Source organism: Lissotriton vulgaris, chromosome 1_1 (genome assembly GCF_964263255.1).
Source record: "Lissotriton vulgaris chromosome 1_1, aLisVul1.2, whole genome shotgun sequence".
Taxonomy (NCBI): Eukaryota; Metazoa; Chordata; class Amphibia; order Caudata; family Salamandridae; genus Lissotriton; species Lissotriton vulgaris.
Genome location: NC_141685.1, coordinates 534,190,801 through 534,218,770, shown reverse-complemented (window position 1 = coordinate 534,218,770; position 27,970 = coordinate 534,190,801). Strand labels below are relative to the sequence as shown.

Below are 27,970 nucleotides of genomic sequence, written 5' to 3'. Positions count from 1 at the left end.
GGAAGAGGTGAAACAGTTAGGATGATGGTCCTCGAATTGTTTTAAGAGGTATGTGCGATTGCACATGTTGTGAAGTCAAGTTACATGCACTCACGCTTCTTGTTTTCTGTTTGATTTACAGTTTCGCGAGCATGTCATGCGGGGAGGAATTTGCAGTCGACCCAGCACCAGGGGACCAGCGGTCAGATATCACCTGCTGAGGAGAGAGTGGTGTGGGTCGTGGGCCACTCATACGTGAGGAGCGCCGGGGACGTATTCAAAGCAGGTGACGTGACTCACGCAGCTGGGGAATACGGGTACAGAGTGGCCTTCCACGGAAGGGGCGGGCTCTGTATTGACCAGTTCAAATCTTTTGTCGAGGGTCTCTTAAGGCGGCAGAGGTCACCGCCATCTGTAATCATAGTACACCTGGGGGGCAATGACTTGGTGACACTCGGTAGGCGAGTATTACTCGAGCGAGTTTTGTCTGCCGTTAGCTGGTTGGCAAGAAGAATCCCGGGGTGCACGATTGCCTGGTCCCACATGATTCCCAGAAGGGCTTGGCGGGGGGGCCTTTCAGTGTCAGCACTGAACCATTCGGTGAAGAAGGTTAACAACAAAATTGGTAGATTGTTTCGCTCTGCGCAGTTGCATAGTATTCCGCATGGGTGTATTCGGGGTGATCACATGTATCTCGACGATGGGGTTCACTTGTCCCGGGAGGGAAATGTCTTACTCATAGGAGACTTCATAGCATGGCTAAGGGATTTGAGGAAGCATGACCTTTAGGAGGAGTTTGTGGGGGGGCCGGATAGCCGGTCAACTATCCGGCCTGTGGCGGTAAGGTCATGATCGGTGAGCAGTAATTTCAAGGTCCCTAGAGGGGGGCGCCACCCACTATGGATGGGAGCACCCGGGGGGAGGCGGCCATTGGCCCCTCCCACTGGGAGGCGGCACCCACTAAGTATGGGTCGCCTAGGGGGAGACGGCCATAGGCCCCTTCCAGGGGAGGAGGCGGCTATATGCCCCTCCTACGAATTTCCCGGGGCCCGGATATCCGCGACGGCGGATGTGATAGAGAGTGTGGGGTGGGGGGGGAGTCCACGCTGCCTTCCTACAGATACCTCACACGGGTGCTCGGACGAACTTTAAGATGGCGTCCAGCTGAAATAGGGGGCCCCCAACAAGACAAGGGAAATTGGAGTTGGCACAGAGGGTACAGTCCTCTGCGCGGCCGCCACTCACACCGTGAGGGCGAGAGTTTTGGTAGAAGGGATCTGACACCGGTTGCGACCTTGCCGTTGGCCCGTAATGCTAGGATGTACAATTTTAATTTAGAATGTATGCATTTGCAGGATGTTAGACTCGGCTAGGAAACCTTTGTATTAGAGATTTGTTAAGGTTAGCCAATGAACATGTCTTCATCGAAATGTAATAAATGAAAATTGTACATGATATGAAACTTATTATTTAATGTTTTAATTTTGTTTCATATTTTAATAAATACGGCCAGGAGGGTAACTCCCTCCCGCCTTCCAAAAGTTCAGGACTGCGTCCGTCTTCCCATTCTTGGGGATTGTGTTGGGAGGGGGTTACAGGCATCCCGGCCATATGGAAAGGGGCGACCACTCGGTCCCCCCGAACGTATGGTTGGGGGCCCCGATCCTCCCGGGAAACCATTTTGGGCGGGGGGGGGGGTGTCACGGCTGGTATGCCCGAAGTGGCGTAGCCGGGGCGTACCTTTTCCCGCCCAAGAGGGGTTGTCCTAGACACCTACACCGATGGCCACGCCCAGTAGGCGTACCGGCGGAGGGTTCACGCCCTCCCGAAGGCGAATAAAGAGAGCGGGAATCCGAAGAAGCGTCCTCTTGTTCCTGTGCTTGGAAGCTGCACCCACTCGTTGCACGTGAGCCCTCGACGGAACAAGGAGCAATTTTGACCCACCCACCAGCCCCTAATGGCAATGTTAGTTTTGCAATAAAGTCTTTTCTCTGATAACATCTTCTTCCCTCTGTTTAGTGGTATAAGAATGTCTAGTTTAAAGATATGACTTATGTCTGAAGGTACTGTTTTCTTTTAGGAATAAACAAATGATGCAAGTAGACACGATGATGTTTTCTCCCTTAGTAGGTAATCAAATGTCGTATTTATTTTTTGGTCGGGCGGTAAGGTCATGATCGGTGAGCAGTAATTGCAAGGTCCCTAGAGGGGGGCGCCACCCACTATGGATGGGAGCGCCCGGGAGGCGGCACCCACTAAGTATGGGTCGCCTAGGGGGAGACGGCCATAGGCCCCTTCCAGGGGAGGAGGCGGCTATATGCCCCTCCTACGAATTTCCCGGGGCCCGGATATCCACGACGGCGGATGTGATAGAGAGTGTGGGGTGGGGGGTGGGGGGAGTCCACGCTGCCTTCCTACAGATACCTCACACGGGTGCTCGGACGACCTTTAAGATGGCGTCGAGCTGAAATAGGGGGCCCCCAACAAGACTAGGGAAATTGGAGTTGGCACAGAGGGTACAGTCCTCTGCGCGGCCGCCACTCACACCGTGAGGGCGAGAGTTTTGGTAGAAGGGATCTGACACCGGTTGCGACCTTGCCGTTGGCCCGTAATGCTAGGATGTACAATTTTAATTTAGAATGTATGCATTTGCAGGATGTTAGACTCGGCTAGGAAACCTTTGTATTAGAGATTTGTTAAGGTTAGCCAATGAACATGTCTTCATCGAAATGTAATAAATGAAAATTGTACATGATATGAAACTTATTATTTAATGTTTTAATTTTGTTTCATATTTTAATAAATACGGCCGGGAGGGTAACTCCCTCCCGCCTTCCAAAAGTTCAGGACTGCATCCGTCTTCCCATTCTTGGGGATTGTGTTGGGACGGGGTGACAGGCATCCCGGCCATATGATCTAGCAAAGGTGTTTTCGCAAATCGTCAGTTTGTTTGTATTGATATATCCCCATAGATCTGATCCATACAGAACACCAATCTGGGCTTTTGAACTGTAAACCTCTAATGCTAGGGTCAATGGTCGAATACCTGACTGTCTTTGTTATCTTAATATCGATTTTGACCTATGGCATAAGGTAAGGTAACTCTTATCTAATTGATGTGCCTAGCCAAGTGAGTCGTTTAATCTTACCCCAAGGTAGTCAAAGCTCTGTACCCTCAAGACGTTCACATGCAATCCTGACCACTCGTGATTTCCCCTTTGCTTTCCCAAACACCATATATTTTATTTTGGCAACATTACATTCCAGACTCCTATCCCTGCAGAATTCTAAATATTTGTCCACTAAGATTTGTAGGCCCATTGGTGTTGTGGAAATAAGTAAGGAATAATCTTCAAAGAGCAGGATCAGGACCTTTGTGCATTTCATAACGGGAGAGTCATTCCTGCAGTCCAATAATCTACTAGCCACATCATTGATGAACAAGGAAAATAATGTGGGAGCAAGCACGCATCCCCGGCGCACACCTCTTTGTATAGGTCTCCTATCTGTTAATTCATAATTTTTTCCTCATCTGACTTGAGCGTAATTGTGTTCATGCAGTCTAGCTATCAAGATTACCAGATCAAAAGGTAGCACCTAAGTTAAGCATAAACTCCATAACAATTTGCGCTGTACCAGGTCAAATGCAGCTCTCAGATCGACAAATGATACGTATAGTTTTGTTTTTTTAGCAGCACATATTTCCACATTAGTAGAATAAATCTAAAAGCTTGGTCACATGTACTTATTTTAGAACGAAAGCGTGCTTGATATGGAGATAGTATCGCCTTGTTGTCTATCAAGATTTGGAGTTCATCCAAAACTTGTCTTGCAAAGATATTTCGCAAATTGTCAATCAGGCTGATGGGTCTATAATTGGAGAGGATTGAAGCATCTCCCTTTTATATAATGTGATTATCTCCGCTCCCCTCCAGGTTGTTGGAATATCCCCACCAGTCGATATACAATTTGACAAGAGATTTATATGCGGAGGCCATATCATGGGTTCAGATTTATATAAGTCACCTGGTATCTGATCAGGACCGGGGGCTTTTCCTTCTTTGAATCTGTTAATTGCTGAAATTATGTCATCTAAGCTAAAGACCAGTGCAGTGCTAGTCGAATGCATAGCAGAAAAGATGTTAGGGGTATTCTGGTCAGCTCTTGCATTATCTATACAGCTGGTATCCTCATTCCTAGCGTATAATGTGGAAAAGTGCCCGACCAATGGGGCCCATTAGGATGGCAGGCGGATTGCCCCCACCAGGCCAGCGGAAAGGCTGGTGGGGATGGAGTTTGGGGGACCGTTTTGTGCCCTCCTTGACCCGGGGAAGTCCGCTACATTTCCTTGTCTCATGTGGCAGGCACCGATTGGTGCCTGCCACGTAGTGCAGAGAAATGTAAACAGTGCATTGTTAACATTGCGGCGGGTACTGCGGCCCGCATAATTGATTTGGGAATAGATGGGACAAGTTGATTGTCTTACGAGACATGTCGATTTAAGTTGCATTTTGTCCCAGGGACCAGTAGATTATAAAAAAAAATTCCACTGCCCTACTGGTGTGTCAAAAAGAGGCTCTCCTTCAGGCTGATGTAGCGCCCAGCTGTCACCCATGATTCCCAGATGCCCAGAGCCAGTCTCCACTGCGGGAAGAGGGCCAAGATGGTGCAGATACTCGGTGGCCATCAGGAAGAGACACTGGAAAGTGTCTAACTCCATATTCACTAAGCCACTCCCACTCCAACTTCACCCACAAATCTTGGAGTAAAGGTGGCTAAGTACAAATTAGGGTAACCTTGAATGGTCACACATCTGGAAGAGAAGGAATATGGATTTTTACTCAACTGCAAATAATATATTATTGCAAAATGTTTTTTTTCAATGCATTGAGAAATAAAAAAATAACGTATTGACAAAATAGTTTCTTGGCATGGCGTGTTTTATACCACTCTCCTTTAAGTAAGAAATCCTAGGGATCAGGTCCTTGGTTTCAGTGGTGAAGGATTTAAATAATGAATTTAGAGATATTGTATTGGTAGGAAAATTGCAGTAAAATATAGATTCTATTTCTGTAAATAACCCATTAGGTGATTAGAGTGTCACATGCTTTATTGATGAGGCTGGAGTGTTGTTGAGAGCTACTTTCTGTTTATAAACACAGCAAGCAACTTGAAATGAGATGCTCTGAGGAAATCTTAGATTAAATACATCTAGAGCCTATATATTTCTCTGTAAAGAAGGGGATACTCAATGTCGGCAACTCACCTAACAAGCCCTTCTGCCAACAGGGCGATGAGTAGCTTGAGGACTGAGAAATATTATTGTTGGTAAATTGCACACATAATGAATATGTCTCTGCTTAAGGAGCAAATAAATGACTCCTTCCTGCAGCTGTGCAAAGAAACTGTTTTTATCTGGCATACATACGCCATGGTTACTATTTCACATCTTCCTATCACAACGCAGCGAAGTCTTTGACAACCCTTCAATGGTAAACATTGACCCTATGTTATGCTGAAGATGTGACCAAAGTAAATGAAACACCAAGTTAAAGAAACAAGTAGCATAAACACTATATGGCATAGGCTGAGAAAATAGGTACTTGTGCTTGATCATCCGCATATGTCAAGACCACACAAAGTAATTTTATCTGAACACTATAAAAGGAAGCGTAGAGAATGGGTATAGAGAATACAGCGGATCACTGACAGAATATCGAGGAAAAGAATATCGAGCTGCAACAATCTCAAGGTAAAACTATCGAGTGACAGAATATCGACTTCCTATCTACAAACAGGTAAGTACAAAAATATTGAATCCTAAATATCGTTGTTAATAATATAGTTTGCTAAAATATCAACTTTTTTAAATGTCTTAAACTTAATATTAAATTTATGAAATAATAAATATAATTAAGTAAAACATACATGAAAATCAATAAAAAAGATCAAAATTGATAAATAAGGAATGTAATGTAAAAAAATAAACATGCATATTTTTATATATATATTAACTTAATAATATTAAAAAATAATCAATATGTTGAATTATAAAATATGAAAAACATAATTTAAAAGATAATTACATATATATAAATAAACCTATAATATAAATGTAAAAATATAATATATATTATAAGTTAAAACATTAAAATAATTTTTTTTAAATAACATTTTACAGTACATTAAATATAACAATACTGAAAGCATTGCATAGCGTAGGGGATAAAATTACTATTCCAACTCCAGCGAGTGGTACAGTAGGGTAAGTGTTTGATAGCGGGTGGATAAAAATAACTATTCCCACTCCAGCGAGTGAAACAGTAGGGAAAGAGTTGGATAGCAGGAGGGTAAAAATTACTATTCCCACTCCAGCGAATACAACAGTGGTGAAAGTGTTGGATAGCAGGTGGGTAAAAATTACTATTCCCACCTCAGCGAGTGCAACAGTAGGGAGAGTGTTGGATAGCGGCAGGGTAAAAATTACTATTCCCCCTCCAGCGAGTGCAACAGTAGGGAAGGTGTTGGATAGCGGGTGGGTAAAAATAACTATTCCCACTCCAGCGAGTGTAACAGTAGGGAAAGTGTTGGATAGAAGAAGGATAAAATGTACTATTCCCACGCCAGAGAGTGCTACAGTAGAGAAAGTGTTGGATAGCGGGAGGGTAACAATTACTATTACCACTCCAGCGAATGCAACAATAGGGAAAGTGTTGGATAGCTGTGGGAATTTTTCAAAATGGATTTACCTCCCACCATTTTCCCCTATAAACTTCACCTACAATATTGTAAAATATTATTAAATTAACATATTTAATTAACAATAAATTAATTCACTTTAACAATTAACAATACAATTAATAACCATCAAATCTAAATTAATTCACACAATTAACAATAACAAACAACTTTTAATAAATATTATTAAAAAAAATTCAATTACTTCCCACCCTACTCCCCTATCAACCCCCAACTTGCTCATAAAAAAGTACACAATTAATATATTTACAAATTTATTAATAACAATTAATATCTAATTTATTACTAATTAATAAAAAAAATAACATAATTAACATAATTACCAATTCACTATTAATTGTTATTGATCAATTTATAATTAATTAACAATAAATTAATTAACAATAACAATTATTAAATACTAAATTATTATATTAATAAAATAATTAACTGATTAATTTCAATTAAATTACTTCCCAACCTATTACTGTATAAACCCACAACCCGCTACAGAATTGAGTGCCCCATTATGATGGCACATGCAACGGTAAACAAAACCGACTGACAGAGGTGCGGCGGTCCCTCCAGGCCCATTAGGAAGCGACCGCCACTCTGGCGGTCGCATCCCGCATATTTTACATTGTGGTGGGTGGTGCTGTAAGCAGCAACGGCCGCATTGTAAATTATGCATGTTGTGCATTGCCATGCACAATGCGACAGGCACTGCTCGGTGCCTGCTATCTTGTGTATGCCAATGAAGGGGGGTACCATAGGTACTCTCCAATTGCAACTCCCACCCCCCCAGCCCACCAGGTCCCATAACGGGCCCCCAAAGCATTTTCCGCCGGCCTTTCCATGGCGCATCGCCGCCATGGAAAGGCCTTTTCAATGGCACATGATAATATGGATGGCGGTGCCTGCGCGGTGCCCCTTGCCATACTAATATGTTGGGGGTGTCACAGGGACATTTGGCGGGCGGATCGCTATGGCCGGGCTGGCGGTGGCCACCGTTTGCCCGGTGGTGGAGATCCGCCTGGGATCATAATAGGCCCCTAAATTACACAAAAAGTAATTAAGATACAATTCATTAATTCCTAAAAAATATATTATAATTAAATTACTTCCCACCCTATAAACCCACAACCCACTACGGAATTACATTATGCAAGATTAATTAACATAAAATTTGTTACTTTAAAAAACACATTACAAAGTATATACATACTTTTAACACAAATAGTAATATACAAAACACTAAAAAAGAACAATCGATATTATTAACTTCCATATTATTAAAATCGATATTTCTTACCTGCATGACGAGATTCTTAACTACTATATTTCTGCAAGTCGATATCCCGTCCACTCGATATTAAAAACTCGATATTTTGTCCACTCAATATTTTTAATTCGATATTATGACTAGTTACCAATACAGCAGCTGTGAAAAGGCCATCTAGGAAACAGGAAGGCTTGCTGAGCGACTGTACCTGCTGAGGTGGAATACAGACAGACAGAACACATTCCAAACAGTATGTGCTGCTTGAGATTCAGCTGTGGTGGAATTGGGGGATACTATTGTTGAAGGAGGTAGGCTTGAGATTTTCAAATCTGGAAGCCTGTTGCTGAGAATTAGCAGTTTCCTTTGGATAGAAGACATGGGCCCCCATTAGGATGGCGGGCGGACTTTGCCCGCCCGCCATTCTCACGGTACAAGGGACCGCCCGCCATAAGGGCGGGGGTCCCGTGCCTGCAATTAGGATGCGCCCGCCACAGTGGCGGGTGCATCCAGCCATCCTGACATTGTGGCGGGCGGAGGACTCAGCACCGCCCGCCACAATGCCAGGAAGGCATGTTGTGCACTTCCATGCACAACATGGCAGGCACCGCGCAGTGCCTGCCATGTTGTGCATGGAATTGCTGGGGGGTACCATAGGTACCCCCCATGTGCACCCCGAAACTCCACGGAGTCCCTGGGGGTCCGCAATGGGCCCCCAAAGCAGACTCCGCATGCCTTTCCGTGGCGCCATGGAACGGCATTGTAAACTGCCGATTCTAATATGGCTGGAGGTGTCTGAAAGACACCGCCACCATATAGAACCCGGAAAAGTGGCAGACGGTTTTTCCATCCGCCGCGGACACCCCGGCCATTATAATATGGTGTGGGGTCATTCCGGCACGGATGGCGGGCGGATTGCCCCCGCCAGGCCAGCGGTGGTCCTAATGGGGCCCATGGTGTTTCTGGATATTAAGCAGTAATAGTGTAATAGAACAGAGACCATTGGGGGATTGTCTAGCTTTATATTTTCTATTATTGAGATATTTAGGTGCTTGACTGTAAATGCATCTTCAATGTGTGGAAGAGTCATCTTACTTTTATCTTTATTTTTTTACTTTTAATTTGCTGCATGATTTAGCTGGTTGCTTATAGTTGCCCCCTCGCTATCTGTTCTACAAGTTAGCAGGCATGTGCTTGTTGAAAGGGTGCCTGATGAAGACACGTTCAACTGCCGTAGTTTTGAACTTCTGTATTGTTGGCTGGCCTTTAGGGGTGACTTAGGGTATTATAAAGTGGTATAAAGACATTGAGTAGTTGCCCACAGGAAAGGCCACCAATTGGGATATAGGGGTTGTCTAAGGTTGTGAATTGTTCTACGTGAGTGTTGGTGAGCATACTATTGTTTCAGAGCAGTGCTCCTATGTAAGTCAAACCCTGACCAAGTGTTTTTGAAAAGGTAGGGCTAATATTTTTTCTCAAGTTTGTCTAGGATTTGTAATTTGGAAATTTGTTCTAGTTTTCTAACATGGTTTGCCATTTTTTCCCCAGAATCCTATAAAATGAAATAATTTTGAAATCTAATCCTAAATTTCTCCCAAAGGTTGCATCTATTGTTCATAGAGATCAGGAGATTATGTTACCTGTGTTTTTTTTGTCTCCTTCATTTCAAGAAGACGCCCCTTCGCACTCCTTAGGTGTTAGGGAGACATTTTGAATTGTTTGGGCAGATTTATACCTTTTAGATCAGACTATCTTTTTGTTACTTTTGGTCTCACAGGTCAAGGTTGCAAGCCTACATCTATTTCTACTAAGAATGGATTCAGTCTACAATTCTTTTTGCTATTTATTGACACAAACTGCTCTCTACCTGATAGAACTTGGGGTATATCTGCTGGAGCTGTGCCAGCTTCTTTAGCAGATATTCAGAGAGTTTTCATATCTGAGATGTGTAGGGCAGTCACTTGTCCTTCCCCTCAAACATTTGTCACTCTTTTATCGTCTTCATGATGTAGCTTCGGAGGGTTATTCTTTTCGACGGGGTTCTGACTTTTAGTCTGACCTAATTAATTTTTTGTTATTTCCGTGATGTTTTAGATTTTGGTTCACTTATAAATGTGGGTTGTGCTGGCAGAATTATTAGTCTCTTGTATTGTTTGTTCTTCTTTTATGTTCATTCGAAGGCTAATGTGACTTTGGTATTCCTCAAAAGTAGTAAGTGGGGAGAGAATGATGAATGTAAGGTTAACGAGGATTACAAGTATGTCATTGAAACATTATTCACTTCTTTGACAACAGAGCAGTGATTTTTCAATGCTCTGACATCATGACAGAGATTACTAGGCTCCAAAGATGGAGCTCTAGTGAACTGACTCATTGGTCTCCACTGACTAACTGTGGCCAGAGCGAAGTGTAGTATCTGCAAATGACTCAAGCTGAACTGCTCAAGATAATGTCAAGCTACTGAAAAACTAAAAAAGATAGTTCTTAAAAGATATATGATCTAGGTTTGGAAGATAGTCTCAGAGTTAAAGTGGAAAAGAACAAATGTTCATAAGATTATGCAACATGATGTGAACAGGTAAAAAGGAGCCACATATTACTTATCAGCTGGGTAGTGTGACAGGGAAATAGAAAGATTCATGAGTGTGGTTGATGTATAAGAAAGAGGAAGAGAGGTAACTATAAGCTATAATACCTTCTTTTTACAAGTTATTAAGTAGAGAATATAAGTGATAATTCTAGGCCAATTGATACTGGAAGACACTCATGCAGAGGACACTAAGGAAATACAAATATTTGTGTCATCTGTTTACATTTATCAGCATTTTCTGGACAAAGATACTGTTTGCAGGTTGTATAACTGTGAATGTAATTTATATGGAGTGTCACCAATTATCACATAATTACTCTTTGTCTTGATTGTAATTAACTATTTTAAGACCACTCCTGTTTGATTCAGAGCCCAACAGCTGTAGAATCCCTCCAAGAACAGAAAATGATTGTCATTCCATCAAATGTAACAAGCGATGACCCTGCAAAAAGCAATCGGACCCACATGATCCCTGATCAAACTGAAGATTTGTCAAGTGGCAGTCACCAGCCTGTCTTTGCTGTTACCCAAAGACGGTCACCTGACGGCTTTGGGGGAAATCTTCAAGAAACAAAGAAGCAGCCAACTGATAATAAAGGGTAGGTGGAACATATGACATTACATTGTAACCTGGCATATCTAAGTGACATTACATCAGCTGCAGAGATCCTGGTCCCTCGAATAGAGGTGATCAGGAAGTCACAGGGCCTCTTTAATGTTATAAAGTGGGTGGGTAGCAGGTTTACTCAACATGAGTTTTGGTTTGAAACCTTAATGGGCAGCTACTTCCCCATGTGAAAATGAACAAATCTGTCAAACAGTCTGTGCATCGAGTACTCATTTAGCATCAACAACAATGCGTCCTCTGCATTGACAAGCATAGGCGCTTTTGTGGCACGCAAAGTTGGGCTCATAAGTTGGGCTCCATTTATCCTACATCATAAGAAGAACAAGAAGGTAAATTAAAGAGGGGCCAATACACAGCGTTGGTGAATAACTGATGCAATCTCAAAGCTACCAGTGTATTCTCCCGATTGGACATTACCGACAAAAGGCATTGTTATGATATGAAGACCTTTTATAGCTGTTAATAGGGACTGGTAAATTTCCAATTTTTTGTACTGCCTTGCAGAGTTCGCTCCTAGTGACCAGTCATCAACTGCTCCTTCAACTCCGCTACCTTCCCAGAAGACTGGAAACACGCTGAACTCACCGCCCTTCTGAAAAAACCAACAGCGGACCCCACCGAACTCAAAAATTACCGCCCCATCTCGCTTCTTCCATTCCCGGCCAAAGTCATCGAGAAAGCCGTCAACAACCAGCTCGCCGCCTTCCTCGAAGCCAACAAATCACTCGACCCCTCACAATCTGGCTTCCGAGCAAAACACAGCACTGAGACCGCCCTCATCGCAGCAACAGACGACATTCGAACTCTACTGGACAATGGAGACACAGTCGCCCTCATCCTCCTCGACCTCTCTGCAGCATTCGACACAGTCTGCCACAGCACCCTTCTACAACGCCTCAATAACATCGGAATCCAAGGAAAAGCACTTGAATGGATCACCTCGTTCCTCACCGGAAGAACCCAGAGAGTCCGCCTTCCTCCATTCAAGTCCGAGGCCTCTGAAGTCATCTGCGGCGTACCGCAAGGATCATCACTCAGCCCCACCCTCTTCAACGTATACATGAGCCCCCTCGCGGACATCGCCCGCCAACACAACCTCAACATCATCTCTTACGCGGATGACACTCAACTGATCCTTTCTCTCACCAAGGACCCCAGCACCGCCAAAACTAACCTACACGAAGGAATGAAAGAAGTCGCCGAATGGATGAAACAAAGCCGTCTGAAACTGAACTCAGATAAAACAGAAGTCCTCATCCTAGGCACATCCCCCTCTGCTTGGGACGACTCCTGGTGGCCGGAAGCCCTCGGAAAAGCACCCATCCCGACAGACCACGCACGGATCCTTGGCGTCATCCTGGATTCTTCTCTCTCAATGAACAGACAAGTCAACGCCGTATCCTCTTCCTGCTTCAACATTCTTCGCATGCTCAGAAAAACATTTCGCTGGATCCCCTCCGAAACAAGGAAAACAGTCACCCACGCTCTGGTCACGAGCCGACTGGACTACGGAAACACCCTCTACGCAGGTACCACCGCTAAACTCCAGAAGAAACTCCAACGAATCCAAAACGCCTCAGCCAGGCTCATATTAGACATCCCACGCAACGAACACATCTCCGGTCACCTTAAAGACCTCCACTGGCTACCCGTCAATAAGAGGATCACTTTCCGACTGCTTACCCACGCACACAAATCACTCTACGACATCGGACCAGATTGCCTCAACTCTCGACTGTCCTTCCACACCCCCTCCCGCCAACTACGTTCTTCCAGCCAAGCCTTCGCCACTGTACCTCGCATCAACAAGACCACCATGGGAGGCAGATCCTTTTCTTACCTGGCTGCTAAAACATGGAACTCACTCCCCGCTTACCTTCGCCTCACCCAGAACCACCTAGCGTTCAGAAAGCAGCTTAAAACGTGGATATTTGACAAATAATCCTCCTCCCCTTCCTAAGCGCCTTGAAACCCTCTGGGTATGTAGTGCGCTATACAAATTTTATGACTTGACTTGACTTGACTAGGACACAGTTTGTGTCATTCAACCTTGGAAGCAGTTGAGTAAAAGTCAGTCACACATTTTGGGGAAGTCCCTTCTGATAATAAATTACCCAGGGCTGCCATGTTGGCTTTTTGGACGTCTCATCACATATTATTTCTGAAGATAGACCCCTAAAGCGAGGGTCCATCTTCTGAAATAACATAATTTAATTACCTCCACTCATCGAAAGTTAGCCAATGATAGGACTATTAAGGGCATTACCCAGAGGAGACCTTGAATTTGAAATTACTGGATGCAGCACAGAATCTTTTGAAACTCCATACAATACAATGGCTACCTTATGCTGGGAGACTCCCAGTTTCTAATGGCGTGTGGGATTTGCAAAGAAAGATCTTAATCACTGTAATGGTCCATCTTCAGTTCCACATAGATGTTCCAGGCAGCAGAGAAGAAAAGTCAGATCAGCTGAATGACAGAGATATAGCTAAGAGGATTGCTGTGTATTTTTTCCTGGACATAAACTATTCTACTAAAGAACACAAATATATCTAAGGTTGGGATCTGACCACAGTGGGATGGAAAACCAGAGTGGAAGTTCTTTTATATGAAGTGGTGCTCATGGTAATGAGCACGTTATAAAATCATTGTGATTTTCAATATCTTAGCCATGCAGGTGAGGTGTTGTATCGACTGGCAGTTCTCAATTTGGAATGAGTATTGTTTTTGAGAAGCACATTAACAAATTAGGTGATGAGTGCCTTGAAGGCATCTTTCTCAGTTTGATAATAATTGTGTTTTCAGTGTACGCAGAAGATGTTGAGTCAATAGCTGATGATCTGTGGGGAGAAGTGGTTATGGGGTGACTCAGGGTCCCCATCTCTTGTATGGCTTGCTCATGAGCCCCTGTAACAAGGGACAGCATTCAACACTTTAAAAGGACTGCAACTCCACATGGAGTTATGGGGAAAAGGAATGAGTGACGAGGGGGCTCCTATTCACAGAACATCTCTGTGTCTTTGCACTCATCCGTTAGACATACTAGAAGGCACTCCTCAGATATGAAAGGACTCTGGGCTTGTGTGTATTGGGAGAGGGCCAGCTTGTGACGTTCCAATTTAAAAGGTCTCCAAGCCCTAATCACCATGTGGGATTCACCAGAGGCGTGGTGTGGCGTGGCCCGGGCAAAAGAAAAAGCAGGGGCTGGATGAAGTGAGGACTGGTGGACGACCATCTTCTTTAAAAAATCTAGATGAGTTCCCTCAGATGTGTGTTTAACCATCACTGTAAATGTTTGCTCACTTTTCTGCCATATGGGCGACTGGGTAGCTTTTGCCCTTCACGGAAGCGTGACTTTAGGTTATGCATATACCTGACCAGTGGGAACCCATTCCATATATGAATATTGTCAACCTGATAGTAAAATACTTTATAAAAAAATCATTGACATGTTAATGATTAGCTTTCCTCCTTGTGTAGAATTACAATTGATATAAATGTGTGTTAAATGCAAACCCAGTCACACTCTTTCTAGAAAAGGCGCAAAGAAAATAGCTTCTTCAGGTGAATAAAATTGCACATGGGGCAAAATAATACATCACCTAACTCCTCCTCCGCTTCTGATGTCACAGAAAAATTCCTATGGTTTCAAAAGCTAAATTCCATGACAAATGGGGCAAATGTTACATTGTCTAACTCCTCTCTAATTCTGTTATCCCCCCAAAGACTCCCTTGAATGCAGCCTTTGTGCCTAATTATGGTGACAAGCACAAAGGGAAATGAGGAAATACCAACGTTTGTTTCCAAATCTTTATGGAATCCAGGGAAGGTGAAAAAGGTACCTTCTTTAATTAAATTTGGCATAAACGTCACATAGAATTGTTTTCGTTCTAATCTTGATTCATAAACAAGTTTCACTCAATCTACATATCCAACACTACACAATTAGCAGCTAAAATGACAGATGTTACCAGATTGGCAGATTATGCTAATGAAGGCAAAAGTATTCTGTCAACTGGCCTGATTTAGAGGCCCTGATTTAGAGTGTGGCAGAAAGGATACCCTGTCGCTAAGGTGACAACCAAAACGACATCCAAAACATGAAAGTGAAGGTAAAAGCATTTCGATGATCCACACCCTGTGGGCGAATAATCACGCTTTTGGATTTTCTTTTTAAAAATAAAAAAAATGAAATTGAAAGTGCCATACGGCTCCGTCGGGCAAGCTTTCATCGTATTGACGGGAACTGATGTGTCAGTGGTTTTTACCAGTGTAAGAGATGTCCCCTGGGTCAGCAGTCATTTTAAATTTGGAGTGTGATTACTCCATCAGGGTGACTGAATAAAATACTCCTTCATGCTGACTGAGTACCTATAAAAGTTTCTCCAAAAATAAAAAATAAAAGTGGGATTTTCGTTTGGAAAATAAAAAAAGCCATGACCCCCTTACAACGGGAGTTATTTCCTGGGGCATGAGGGTCATTGAAATATTCTTAGTTTCATTTACTGCCTGTTTTGCATGGCAGTAAGTGAATGGAAAAACTGGCCATTTGTTCACCCACTCTAAAAGGGACAGACAGATAAATGACAAAACTGTTGACACCCCTTTCTCTATTAAGCCATCAGAGGAGTTTGTCAATGGCGGAGATGGAGTTGTCTTCAATGCTGACATACTTAAGGACCCCCTCACTCTAAATGAGGTAGGTGGACCTTATATATTTATATATTTTTTTTACGGAGTTTTATATAGAGCAAACTTGAACCGAAGGTATTGTGCATCAGAAAGCTTTACACAAGCACCAGTTGCATTACATGAGGACACATTCATTTTTGTTAGTGACAGGGAGATTAAGTGATTAGCCCAGAATCACAGGATGTGGCGTGTCCTTGCCGAGACTTGAGCCCGGTGCCCCAGATTTGAAGTTGACCGCCCTAGTCGTTAGGTCAACTCCTCTCCCCATACATTTAGCATGGCGGAAAGAGAACTCTGTCACAAGGACAACAGAGTATCTTTTTTGCCGTAATCTAGATAGGGGGCATAGTCTTCAATTGGTTGACCTTTACAAAAAGAAGTGGTTTCAACCATCCTAGAGACCAAATAATGGGAAAGAGAGTGCCTCAGGTGGCAACCTGGCGATGAACATAAAACGAAATTGAATTTTCGGAAGCCACCCGGCTTTTTTCTTTGTGGGAAAAAATCTTTAGTTCACAGGCACTTTATTGTTTCCACGAAGGGACATGCTATGGGCCTTCTCTATCTTCCACGAATCACTGACAGAATATCGAAGGTCAGAATATTGACCTACAGAAATATCAAAGCAAGAATATCGAAATCAAGAATAACGATACCCTATCTATATTATGGTAAGTACAAAAATATTGAGAAAAAAGATATCGATGTCAAAAATTATCGTTTTTTTATTTAAGTTAAAAAAACATAAGGTAAAATAAAGTAAATAATACATAGTTAAAAATATTTCAAAATGGTAAAAAATGATAAGTAATATTCATATATGGTAAAAAAAATAAACATACATATAATATATATATATACTTAATATTTTTTAATAATTATTTTGATTACTTATAAATTGTTTACAAACTCTTAAACATTATAAATACATCTATACACATAAAACAATAATATAAATAAAATGTAAATAAATATATATAACAAATTAAAAACTTTAAAAAAATATATAATTATGTACTACATTAACTAAAATAATACAAAAAATATTGGATAGAGGAGGGAATAAAATTACTATTCCAACTCCAAACAGTGCAACAGTTGGGAAAGTGTTGGATAGCGTAGGGGTAAAAATTACTATTCCCACTCCAGTGAGTGAAACAGTATGGAAAGTATTGGATAGCGTGGAGGTAAAAATTACTATTCCCACTCAAGTGAGTGCAACAGTAGGGAAAGTGTTGGATAGCATAGGGGTTAAAATTACTATTCCAACTCCAAACAGTGCAACAGTAGGGAAGTGTTGGATAGCGTAGGGGTAAAAATTACTATTCCCACTGCAGTGAGTGCAACAGTAGGAAAAGTGTTGAATAGCATAGGGGTTACAATTACTATTTCCGCTCCAGGGAGTGCAACAGTAGGGAAAATGTTGGATAGCGTAGGGGTAAAAATTACCATTACCACTCCAGTGAGTGCAACAAGGGGAAAGTGTTGGATAGCTGGGGCTAAAAATTAGTATTCCCCTCCAGTGAGTGCAACAGTAGGGGAAGTGTTGGATAGCGTAGGGGTTAAAATTACTATTCCCTCTCCAGTGAGTGCAACAGTAGGGAAAGCATTGAATAACGTAGGGGTTAAAATTACTATTCCCACTCTAGTGAGTGCAACAGTAGGGAAAGTGTTGGATAGCCTAGGGGTTAAAATTACTATTCCCTTTCCAGTGAGTGCAACAGTAGCAAACGTTTTGAATAGCGTAGGGGTTAAAATTACTATTCCCACTCCAGGGAGTGCAACAGTAGGGAAAGTGTTGGATAGCGTAGGGGTAAAAATTACTATTCCCACTCCAGTGAGTGCAACATGGGGAAAGTGGTGGATAGCGTAGGGGTAAAAATTACTATTCCCACTCCAGTGAGTATTACTATTTCCACTCCAGTGAGTGCAACAGTAGGGAAAGTGTTGGATAGCGTAGGGGTAAAAAGTTACTATTCCCACTCCAATGAGTGCAGCAGTGGAGAAAGTGTTGGCTAGCATTGGGGATACAAATTACTGTTCCCTCTGCAGTGAGTGCAACAGTAGGGAAAGTGTTGGATAGCGTAAGGGTTAAAATTATTATTCCCACTCCAGTGAGTGCAACAGTAGGGAACGTATTGGATAGTGTAGGGGTGAAAACTAATATTCCCACTCCGGTGAGTACAAAAGTAAGGAAAGTTTTGGATAGCGTAGGGGTAAAAACTTACTATTCCCACTCAAGAGAGTGCAACAGTATGGAAAGTATTGGCTAGCATAGGGGTTAAAATTACTATTCCCACTGCAGTGAGTGCAACAGTAGGAAAAGCGTTGAATAGCGTAGGGGTTAAAATTACTATTCACACTCCAGGGAGTGCAACAGTAGGGAAAATCTTGGATAGCGTAGGGGTAAAAATTACCATTACCACTCCAGTGAGTGCAACAGGGAGAAAGTGTTGGATAGCGTAGGGCTAAAAATTACTATTCCCCCTCCAGTGAGTGCAACAGCAGGGAAAACATTGAATAACATAGGGGTTAAAATTACTATTCCCACTCCAGTGAGTGCAACAGTAGGGAAAGTGTTGGATGGTGTTGGGGTTAAAATTACTATTCCCATTCCTGTGAGTGCAACAGGGAGAAAGTGTTGGATAGCGTAGGGCTAAAAATTACTATTCCCCCTCCAGTGAGTGCAACAGCAGGGAAAACATTGAATAACATAGGGGTTAAAATTACTATTCCCACTCCAGTGAGTGCAACAGTAGGGAAAGTGTTGGATGGTGTAGGGGTTAAAATTACTATTCCCATTCCTGTGAGTGCAACAGTAGGGAAAGTTTTGAATAGCGTAGGGGTTAAAATTACTATTCCCACTCCAGTGAGTGCAACAGGGGGAAAGTGTTGGATAGCGTAGGTGTAAAAATTACTATTCCCACTCCAGTGAGTGCAACATTAGGGAAAGGGTTATATTCCCCTACTTTATCTGTAATGACATGGCCCTCAATATTTCCAGTGATGTATGTGTGAGGAAATCGCACTCTTTTGTAAACGATAGAACAACTAATGTGGTACGTGTGCTATGTCAGATTAACGCCTGCTAGCGTTGAAATATCAATGTAAGTGGCCTAGTCCCAAACATCTTCATGGCCAAATTCGAAAATGACTTCATCATGACAGACCAAACTTGGAAAGAGGGTTTGGTATACTATAAAAGATACATAGATGATATCTTTTTAATTTGGAAGAGTTCACAAACTGCACTAATCAAAAATATCCAAACTCTGAATTTAGTCGATCCAAGAATACAGTTTACCTATCACATGGACAAACAAGCCATTCCATTTCTAGATGTGTTGGTAGAATTAAGAGGAAATCAGATCCAAACTAGTGTATACAAAAAACCAACAGATACAAACACAGCATTATTGTACAAAAGTTTCCATCCGCACTGATTGACAATCTTCCAGTTTCTCAATTTATGCGCATAAGGAGGATTTCCTCAGAAGAGAGTACATGTGACCAAACACTACAAGAACAAAAGCAGAGATACATAGATCGGGGATACCCTCCTGATCAACTGGATTTACAAATCAACAGAATCAATTCAATAGCAAGAGCCAGCCTCCTTGAAAAGAAACCAAAACAACCAAAGAAAAGGATGGTCTTTGTATCAAAATACTCTTCAGCATCAAGAGACATTAAGAAGATTATTCTCAAAAGATGGGAAATATTGGAAACAGAAAATGATTTCGGATCTTTGTTCCAAGAAAAACCTCTTTTTGCGTACAAAAGAGGACAAAATCTGAAAGAACTACTCACTGCACCTAATAGGCAGTCTCATCCAGCCACAGAGACTCCTCACAAAGGCACAACGAAGTGTTGGAATTGCAAGAATTGCAATAATGCCATCACAACGAATATATTATCTCACCCAAGAACTGGAGAAAAAATTCCATTACGACATACCACAAATTGTTACTCTGAACACTTGGTTTACACCATTAAATGCCCATGTGGACTCTTATATGTGGGCAAAACTGAGAGGAAATTAAAAATAAGACTTTCAGAACATAAAAGCAGAATATGAAATAAAAGTACTACTTCACCTTTAGCAATACATTGGTCAGAGCATCGTCATTCCATAGCTCAACTAAAATTTCAAATAATTGAAGTAGTACCCCAAAGGCCTGGATTTGACAACTCAAAAATCCTGCTCCAAAGAGAAGTTTTCTGGATCAAAAGGCTTCAAACTTCATCACCATTTGGTCTTAATGACAAACTCGAAATGGGATGCTTCCTATGATTTAACTTTCAATAGCTACCTGATGTCCACAGACAGTTTGCCACACGTCAACCTAATCATTCTCAAATCTCAAAAATATCACAATCCATTTGTTCATACAAACGTGAAATGATGTTCACAGGCATTCATTCATCAGCTTGCCTTATCTATTTAGTAATTCTATTATACTACCAATCCACTGTTATCAATATGTAAACCATCCCTTTAAAAGAGGGTAACATTGATCCACAGAACAGACTGTACGGATAATATACCTTTTGACTGTAGAAAATCTACTATCCTCCCAAACAACTTACATGCTATAAAACATGGATAATGTGCTTTCTGACTGCAAAAAATTCAACTTCTATTTACCCTCCGAAATAATAACTATGCAACTATGTATAAAGCCCCAGTCCTTTTTCAGTGTCTATTTCTGTAATTAAGCAGGATCACATTATTTCTCGTTCACTGAATCCGACTTCACTTAAATAGCTGTTTTACACACACGGTAGATATATGCTAAATCCTTTTAGAACAATAGTATAACGAAGCTTGAACAATAAAGCTTTCAAATATTTGTCTAGTCCTATCTTTGTGTCTATCATCGGGAATTGTTGTTTTTTACTCATATTTCTATCCACTATCTTTACTTATTTATTAACCCCTTGCCCAAATCAACATTAATTTAGATCCAAGAACGTAACTGTTCTTTTTTCGACAACATCGCAACAAACTAATTTTCGTAAATGTTATATTCTGAAATTGATGATATGTACACCACTTTATGACCACGAGTATTTCAAGCGGAATAATTAATTCTTACTCAAACATGGTCATTATTAACGTATTGAAACGTATTTTTTTCATGATCCAACACATCCCACTAGCCGCGCGGGTAGTCCGCTGTCTATTTTCATTTAAAACCCACAGCGTCATCTCGCTGCTTCCCGATTCCGGTAGGACGCACAGAAGAGGCGCAAATCTTCCTTCTTCATCCGTAATCACGGGAAAGCCGCTATGCCCCTAAATCGGTATCCTGCGATTTAATTCAAACAAGATGTTGTTTTCATCGGACTACATGTAGGGGTGAAAACTACTATTCCCACTCCAGTGAGTACAAAAGTAGGGAAAGTTTTGGATAGCGTAGGGGGTAAAAATTACTATTCCTACTCAAGGGAGTGCAACAGTATGGAAAGTATTGGCTAGCGTGGGGGTAGAAATTACTATTCCCACTCAAGTGAGTGCAACAGTAGGGAAAGGGTTGGATAGTATAGGGGTTAAAATTACTGTTCCCACTCCAGGTAGTGCAACAGTATGGAAAGTATTGGATAGCGTTGAGGTAAAAATTACTATTCCCACTCAAGTGAGTGCAACAGTAGGAAAAGTGTTGAATAGCATAGGGGTTAAAATTACTATTCCCACTCCAGGGAGTGCAATAGTAGGGAAAATGTCGGATAGCGTACGGGTAAAAATTACCATTACCACTCCAGTGAGTGCAACAAGTGGAAAGTGTTGGATAGCTAGGGCTAAAAATTACTATTCCCCTCCAGTGAGTGCAACAGTAGGGAAAGTGTTGGATAGCGTAGGGGTAAAAATTACTATTCCCACTCCAGTGAGTGCAACAGTAGGGAAAGCATTGAATAACGTAGGGGTTAAAATGACTATTCCCACTCTAGTGAGTGCAACAGTAGGAAAAGTGTTGGATAGCGTAGGGGTTAAAATTACTATTACCATTCCAGTGAGTGCAACAGTAGCGAACGTTTTGAATAGTGTAGGGGTTAAAATGACTATTCCCACTCCAGGGAGTGCAACAGTAGGAAAAGTGTTGGATAGCGTAGGGGAAAGAATTACTATTCCCACTCCAGTGAGTGCAACATGGGGAAAGTGTTGGATAGCGTAGGGGTAGAAATTACCATTACCACTCCAGTGAGTGCAACAGGGAGAAAGTGTTGGATAGCGTAGGGCTAAAAATTACTATTCCCCCTCCAGTGAGTGTAACAGCAGGGAAAATATTGAATAACATAGGGGTTACAATTACTATTCCCACTCCAGTGAGTGCAACAGTAGGGAAAGTGATGGATGGTGTAGGGGTTAAAATTACTATTCCCATTCCTGTGAGTGCAACAGTAGGGAAAGTTTTGAATAGCGTAGGGGTTAATATTACTATTCCCACTCCAGGGATTGCAACAGTAGGGAAAGTGTTGGATAGCGTAGGGGTTAAAATTACTATTCCCACTCCAGTGAGTGCAACAGGGGGAAAGTGTTGGATAGCGTAGGTGTAAAAATTACTATTCCCACTCCAGTGAGTGCAACATTAGGGAAAGTGTTGGATAGCGTAGGGGTAAAAATTACTATTCCCACTCCAGTGAGTGCAACATTAGGGAAAGTGTTGGATAGCGTAGGGGTTAAAATTACTATTCCCACTCCAGTGAGTGCAACAGTAGGGAAAGTGTTGGATACCGTAGGGGTGAAAATTACTATTCCCATTCCAATGAGTGCAGCAGTGGAGAAAATGTTGGATAGCATTGGGGATAAAATTACTATTCCCTCTGCAGTGAGTGCAACAGTAGGGAAAGTGTTGGATAGCGTAAGGGTTAAAATTATTATTCCCACTCCAGTGAGTGCAACAGTAGGGAAAGTATTGGATAGTGTAGGGGTGAAAACTAATATTCCCACTCCAGTGAGTACAAAAGTAGGGAAAGTTTTGGATAGCGTAGGGGGTAAAAATTACTATTCCCACTCAAGGGAGTGCAACAGTATGGAAAGTATTGGCTAGCGTGGGGGTAAAAATTACTATTCCCACTCAAGTGAGTGCAACAGTAGGGAAAGGGTTGAATAGTATAGGGGTTAAAATTACTATTCCCCCTCCAGGTAGTGCAACAGTATGGTAAGTATTGGATAGCGTGGAGGTAAAAATTACTATTCCCACTCAAGTGAGTGCAACAGTAGGGAAAGTGTTGGATAGCATAGGGGTTAAAATTACTATTCCCACTGCAGTGAGTGTAACAGTAGGAAAAGTGTTGAATAGCATAGGGGTTAAAATTACTATTCCCACTCCAGGGAGTGCAACAGTAGGGAAAATGTTGGATAGCGTAGGGGTAAAAATTACCATTACCACTCCAGTGAGTGCAACAAGGGGAATGTGTTGGAGAGCTAGGGCTAAAAATTACTATTCCCCTCCAGTGAGTGCAACAGTAGGGAAGGTGTTGGATAGCGTAGGGGTAAAAATTACTATTCCCACTCCAGTGAGTGCAACAGTAGGGAAAGCATTGAATAACGTAGGGGTTAAAATTACTATTCCCACTCTAGTGAGTGCAACAGTAGGGAAAGTGTTGGATAGCATAGGGGTTAAAATTACTATTCCCATTCCAGTGAGTGCTACAGTAGCGAACGTTTTGAATAGCGTAGGGGTTAAAATTACTATTCCCACTCCAGGGAGTGCAACAGTGGGGAAAGTGTTGGATAGCGTAGGGGTAAAAATACTATTCCCACTCCAGTGAGTGCAACATGGGGAAAGTGTTGGATAGCGTAGGGGTAAAAATTACTATTCCCACTCCAGTGAGTGCAACATTAGGGAAAGTGTTGGATAGCGTAGGGGTTAAAATTACTATTCCCACTCCAGTGAGTGCAACAGTAGGGAAAGTGTTGGATAGCATAGGGGTAAAAATGACTATTCCCACTCCAGTGAGTGCAACAGTAGGGAACGTATTGGATAGTGTAGGGGTGAAAACTAATATTCCCATTCCTGTGAGTGCAACAGTAGGGAAAGTTTTGAATAGCATAGGGGTTAAAATTACTATTCCCACTCCAGGGAGTGCAACAGTAGGGAAAGTATTGGATAGTGTAGGGGTTAAAATTACTATTCCCACTCCAGTGAGTGCAACAAGGCGAAAGTGTTGGATAGCCTAGGTGTAAAAATTACTATTCCCACTCCAGTGAGTGCAACATTAGGGAAAGTGTTGGATAGCGTGGGGGTAAAAATTACTATTCCCACTCCAGTGAGTGCAACATTAGGGAAAGTGTTGAATAGCGTAGGGGTTAAAATTACTATTCCCACTCCAGTGAGTGCAACAGTAGGGAAAGTGTTGGATAGCGTAGGGGTAAAAATTACTATTCCCATTCCAATGAGTGCAGCAGTGGAGAAAGTGTTGGATAGCATTGGGGATAAAAATTACTATTCCCTCTGCAGTGAGTGCAACAGTAGGGAAAAAGTTGGATAGCGTAAGGGTTAAAATTATTATTCCCACTCCAGTGAGTGCAACAGTACGGAAAGTATTGGATAGTGTAGGGGTGAAAACTAATATTCCCACTCCAGTAAGTACAAAAGTAAGGAAAGTTTTGGATAGCGTAGGGGGTAAAAATTACTATTCCCACTCAAGGGAGTGCAACAGAATGGAAAGTATTGGCTAGCGTGGGGGTAAAAATTACTATTCCCACTCAAGTGAGTGCAACAGTAGGGAAAGTGTTGGATAGTGTAGGGGTTAAAATTACTATTCCCATTCCTGTGAGTGCAACAGTAGGGAAAGTTTTGAATAGCGTAGGGGTTAAAATTACTTTTCCCACTCCAGGGAGTGCAACAGTAGGGAAAGTGTTGGATAGCGTAGGGGTAAAAATTACTATTCCCACTCCAGTGAGTGCAACAGGGGGAAAGTGTTGGATAGCGTAGGTGTAAAAATTACTATTCCCACTCCAGTGAGTGCAACATAAGGGAAAGTTTTGGATAGCGTAGGGGTAAAAATTACTATTCCCACTCCAGTGAGTGCAACAGTAGGGAAAGAGTTGGATAGCATTGGGGTAAAAATTACTATTTCCACTCCAGTGAGTGCAAAAGTATGGAAAGTGTTGGATAGCGTAGGGGTTAAAATTACTATTCCCACTCCAGTGAGTGCAACAGTAGGGAACGTGTTGGATAGCATAGGGCTAAAAATGACTATTCCCACTCCAATGAGTGCCGCAGTGGAGAAAGTGTTGGATAGCATAGGGGATAAAAATTACTATTCCCTTTGCAGTGAGTGCAACAGTAGGGAAAGTGTTGGATAGCGTAGGGGTTAAAATTATTATTTTCACTCCAGTGAGTGCAACAGTAGGGAAAGTATTGGATATTGTAGGGGTGAAAATTACTATTCCCACTCCAGTGAGTGCAAAAGTAGGGAAAGTTTTGGATAGCGTAGGGATTAAAATTACTATCCAACTCCAGTGAGTGCAACAGTAGGAAAAGTGTTGGATAGCATAGGGGTAAACATTATTATTTTCACTCCAGTGAGTGCAACAGTTGGTAAAGTGTCGGACAGAGAAGGGGTAAAAATTACTATTCCCACTGGAGTGAGTGCAACAGTAGAAAAAGTGTTGGATAGCGTAGGAGTTAAAATTACTATTCCCACTCCAGTGAGTGCAACAGTAGGAAAAGTGTTAGATAGCATAGGGGTAAAAGTTGCTATTCCTTCTGCAGTGAGTGCAACAGTAGGGAAAGTGTTGGATAGCGTAGAGGTAAAAATTACTATTCCCACTCCAGTGAGTGCAACAGTAGGGAAAGTGTTGGATAGCATAGGGGTAAAAATTACTATTCCCACTCCAGTGAGTGCAACAGTAGGGACAGTGTTGGATAGCGTAGGGGTAAAACTTACTATTCCCACTCCAATCAGTGCAGCAGTGGAGAAAGTGTTGGATAGCATAGGGGATAAAAATTACTATTCCCTCTGCAGTGAGTGCAACAGTAGGGAAAGTGTTGGATAGCGTAGGGGTTAAAATTATTATTCCCACTCCAGTGAGTGCAACAGTAGGGAAAGTATTGGATAGTGTAGGGGTGAAAATTACTATTCCCACTCCAGTGAGTGCAAAAGTAGGGAAAGTTTTGGATAGCGTAGGGGTTAAAATTATTATCCAACTCCAGTGAGTGCAAGAGTAGGAAAAGTGTTGGATAGCATAGGGGTAAAAATTACTATTCTCACTCCAGTGAGTGCAACAATTGGTAACGTGTGGGATAGAGTAGGGGTAAAAATGACTATTCCCACTGCAGTGAGTGCAACAGTAGAAAAAGTGTTGGATAGCGTAGGAGTTAAAATTACTATTCCCACTCCAGTGAGTGCAACAACTAGAGAAAAGTGTTGGATAGCATAGGGGTAAAAGTTTCTATTCCCTCTGCAGTGAGTGCAACAGTAGGGAAGGTGTTGGATGGTGTAGATGTAAAAATTACTATTCCCACTCCAGTGAGTGCAACAGTAGGAAAAGTGTTGGACAGCGTAGGGGTTAAAATTACTATTCCAACTCCAGTGCGTGTAACAGTTTGGAAAATGTAGGACAGCGTATGAGTTAAATTAGCATACTTATTAATTAAACAATTTTAATGTATAATGAAGACCAATAAAATTAAATTAATATTTACTTAAATAACATTAAATTAATTCCCACCCTATTTCCCCATAAACACACAACCCGCTACACATGAAAAATAACACAATTAATGTAATTATCAATTGAACAATTAATACAAATTAATTACCAATGAAAAACTTAACGAACAAAAAATGAATCATCAATACCAATTAACAAAAATTAATAATTAATTAATTATATTAAATCGCTTCCCACCCTATTCCCCTATAAACCCACAACCCGCTACACATAAAAAAAACACGATTAATTTGATTATCAATTAATCAATTAATACAAATTAATTAGCAATCAAATAATAAATTTACAATAAATAATTAACAATAACAATAAATAAAAAATAACAATACATTAATTATAATTAATATCATGATAAAATAACCAATGCATACAAATGTAATAACAATTAATAATTAATAAATAATAGATTAATAATAAACAATAAATAAAACATTATTAATTAATTATAATTAAATTACTTACCCATCTATTCCCAAATAAACCCACAACCAGCTTCACATAAAAAATAACATAATTAATGTAATTATCAATTAATACAAGTTATTTACTAATTAATAATTAATTAACAATGAATTAATTAACAATAATAATAAATGAAAAATATATACATTAATTGTATTTATTATAATGATGAATGGATCAATTAATACAACTTAATTACCAGTTAATAATCAATTAACAATAAATTATTAGTACATAACAAATAAAAACATATTAATTAAAACCCTATTCCCCTATAAACCCACAACCCTCTCTGATACTAAAACACAAAATGTACATATTTTTTTTACTTAGTTCTAAACATTTAATACATATATTTCAAAATAATAAAAATACATTACAAAAAATGTTAAACATACATATAAAATAAATTCTAAAATACATAACACTAATATAAATATTGATATTACTAACAACAATATTTTTGGTAACGATATTACTTACTTTGATATTACTTACCTTGATAATATTTACTTGAATATAAAAAAAACTATATTACTTACCTTAAGGTCAATATTCTGGTCACCGATATTCTTGACATCGAGATACTGTCCCTACGATATTAAGAAATCGATATTAGTGTAGGTCGATACAAAAAAAAACGATATTTTGACTGCGCACCATCCCCCACACCTAACGTCTACGGAACCAATCCATACTAGCATGACTCACGTCCTAAAAGTCAGTGATTATCCACTGTTCTTAATGATAAGCTATCTACATCTGCTCTTTGGTTAAGCAGCCATAAGGAAATGTATTCCTAGATGTTAAATTCATATCTAACCTCTTTTGAACCGTTTGCATATATGGAAGACAATTACTGATGCCCAGTTAAGATTTTTTTTTTAGATGTTGTATTGAAGGCAGTAGAGGTG

General features: G+C 41.1%; 1 protein-coding gene across 1 annotated transcript in view; it reads left to right on the top strand.

The window, feature by feature from the left end:
• Positions 1 to 27,970, top strand: part of AKNAD1 (AKNA domain containing 1) — a 425,253-nt gene that overhangs the window by 122,742 nt on the left and 274,541 nt on the right. Inside the window, exon 8 of the mRNA XM_086936316.1 lies at positions 10,956 to 11,185. Within this exon, the coding sequence (XP_086792442.1) occupies positions 10,956 to 11,185 (230 nt within the window). The remainder of the gene's footprint in view (positions 1 to 10,955; positions 11,186 to 27,970) is intronic.